Source organism: Phoenix dactylifera, chromosome 12 (genome assembly GCF_051530095.1).
Source record: "Phoenix dactylifera cultivar Ajwa chromosome 12, Ajwa_hap1_PhDact_Kaust_v1.1, whole genome shotgun sequence".
NCBI lineage: Eukaryota > Viridiplantae > Streptophyta > Magnoliopsida > Arecales > Arecaceae > Phoenix > Phoenix dactylifera.
Window position 1 is genome coordinate 4,988,994 of NC_143201.1, and position 3,115 is coordinate 4,992,108.

The 3,115-nt window shown below is 38.1% G+C and overlaps 1 protein-coding gene across 1 annotated transcript; it reads right to left on the reverse strand.

Annotated features, from left to right (window-relative positions):
• Window positions 1–1,279: 1,279 nt before the first annotated feature.
• On the reverse strand, window positions 1,280–2,644 carry LOC120104564 (protein FANTASTIC FOUR 2-like). The gene has a single exon (XM_039115905.3). The coding sequence runs from the start codon at window positions 2,489–2,491 to the stop codon at window positions 1,595–1,597; it is 897 nt and encodes a 298-aa protein (XP_038971833.3). The 5' UTR covers window positions 2,492–2,644; the 3' UTR covers window positions 1,280–1,594.
• Between the last annotated feature and the right edge of the window lie 471 nt (window positions 2,645–3,115).

A 3,115-nucleotide genomic window follows, 5' to 3' on the forward strand; every position in this document is an offset into this window, starting at 1 on the left:
CATCCTAAAACCAAATGTGTGGGTTTAGATTTGGAACTAGTTATACCTCATTCAGATAAATTTGACAAGAAACTATCCCAATTTATAAATAAGGTGCACTTGATCTGGTGTTTGGATCCTCTAGAACTGAAGTTGAAAAAAATTCCTACAAGTTGGGAAACTGGCAGATTTTGACATCCCAAAGAGGAATTCAGATGAGATTCTATTTTCATATAAAACCAAATTTTCTCAATAAACATTTGCAAGATAGAGTTGGACAGCCAATAGAATTTGCCACTTAATTTTAGGAATCTACAACTAAAAGTTGTAGAGGAACCTCCTGTGATATAAAGCCACCATTTTGTTCGTTTCTGGATTATCACATTGACCCTGTAACATCATTATGATTGTTCATCTACAGGGAAGATAAACAACTTTGTCATTATGCTGTCATAATAGTTGATACCTGTTACTTGAGGGGGATGTGGTTGTTTTGACATTCAATCTTCACTGTTAATCTTAGGACAATTTTATCGTTTAGAAAACAATGAGCTAGTTTTTTTAGTCATTTGCTTTTACTTCATATTTATAATGGTCATTGTATAAGTTACTATTTGACTCCAAAACAAGTACAAATACAATAAGTCAGTATTTTCTTTACAAGTTACTTTTTATTTATTTTTTATTTATTTGCTAGTTTTGCTATTAGAAATATAAGTGGTGTGCTAGTGGCAGCAAAGAGAGTCGGTTTGTTTGAGATGACAGCCTCAATTGCTAAGTTACGTGCTGTATGGGAAGTATTAAAGTTTGCATGCATCTGAAGACGGCCACATAAGACTTAAAGGTGGCTTATTGATTGTGGTTAGATGGTTTTCTAGACAGTCAACAACTGCAACTAGTTTCTATCTAATACTACATGATGATTGTGAGGTGACACATCTTTATAGAAAAACTAATAGTACGGTTGATTGAATGACCATATATATATATATATATATATATATATATATATATATATATATATATATATATATATATATATATATATATATATATATATATATATATATATATATATATATATATATATATATATATATATATATATATATATATATATATATATATATATATATATATATATATATATATATATATATATATATATATATATATATATATATATATATATATATATATATATTTATATGAGAATAACTTATTTAATAAATTTCTTTATATTTTATTTTTTGATTTGCATGGAGGTATTGTTACTGGGTTGGTTTAATAAATCCGATTTTTTTTAAAAAAAAAACAAGTACAACCATCCACAAACACTAGAGGTTGTCCAAAGAAGCAGGATCCTCATAAACCTAACCTAATGCCCCTAAAACACCATCCTCTGAGTCCGTCATAAGCCTAGCTTGCCAAACGGCAACCACTTTGACTAACAAAGAAGAGAGAGAGAGAGAGAGAGAGAGGAACTTCATGACTTTAGAGAGACAAAAGATAGAGGAAACTATATGCTCTGCTATAGATAGCTGGATAGAATGGAGAGCAACGTTTAGAAAGCACTATGAGAAGCTCTTCCTCTCCTTGAAACCATGGCAAGCTTTCAGGAGCTGGCGACCCAGAAAGCCTCTGCCTCCCAGTTGAGCATCACCTTGCTGCGGCTTGCCATGCCCCCGTGCCCACCACCCTCTTCCTCCTTACAACCACCAGGCCTTCTAAACCTCCCAATCCCCATCTCCTCCCCACCACTGATACTGCTGTAGCTCATCTCATTCATCTCCATACCAACAACACCCAAGTAACCCCCCTCTTCTTCCTCCTCTTCTTTCGCCTCCTCATACTCCAACTCTCCTACTTCTTTGTCATTGGAGTGGAAAGGCCTGCCGCAGTAGAAACGAAGGCGAAGTCGACCGTCGGTCCTCTCGGCTTCCATGACGGATGGCTTGACAGGCTGTAGCAGCAGCCTGCCATTCTCCCTCCTGCTCAAGATACGAAGGCGGGACCCCCCCAACAGCGTGGTCAGCGGTGGAGGAAACCCGGTTCTCTCGCTCCCCCTCTTTCTCCTCATCGCCACCATTTCTTCTTTTGGACGTCCGGTGTGGCCGTTCTCAGCATCAGCATCAAAGTAACCGACAGGGTATACTGCGCCGGTCTCGCAGCCTAAAGTCTCTGTGCACATTGCCAAGTTCTTCTTCCCATGGATCGCTCGCTTGGTTGCTGGAGGTGGAGAAGTTTTGGCGACGGGCCATGACATGTCTACGGCCATTGGAGGGCTTTTCGAGGGACTGGGAAAAAAGTAGATGGGACTCCGTTCACCTTCATCGCCGCCGCCGCTGCCGCCGCCACCACTATCCATCTCTTCATTGGCTTTCTTGGATGTTGCATGATCTTTGCGGGTACAGGATAGAAGAACCCATCTTCGGATTTGTGGCTGCTTAAGTTTCAAAGGGTGGAGCCCTTGGCACACCGAGGATGACAACAACATCGACATCGACGGCATGACGAAGAAAACAGAGAACAAGAAACAGATGGAAACAGAGCAAGAAACAGAGCAGAATAGTGCCAATGAAAGAAACAGAAGAAGACTAGTAGGAAAAAGAAGAGCAAGAAGAGGAGGAAGAGAAGAGGAAAGAGTAAACAATTCTTAGGCCACAGGAAGGGATGGCGACTGCTCTTTGTCCTGCCACTAGTTTATATAGGGAGTGGAGAGTGTCAAAAAATATTAAATTTTCGAGATGCGAAAACGGATGATGAGTAACGGTGACCAAATTTAACTAAGCGAAGAGTTCCTGACCACAAAAATGATGTTGAGTAAACGTGGCTAAACTTAAGTAAGTGAAATGAACGTGACAGCAAATACGATGATGGGTAATCGTGACCAAACTTAAGGTAAGTAAAGGGAGTCTAACAGCAAAAATGATGATGATTAATCATGACCAAACTTAAATAAGTGAAGAGATCCTAGCAGCAATTTTCCATACATAACTGATTAGAATTTGGGCAACAACTGAATTAGGTTAGCATAAATTTAGGAATCACGTAATAATCTACATCACTTATAATATTTTTATTTACATGCAAGTATAAATTTTTATTTTTTTCTCTGTTAGCATAATTTTATTAG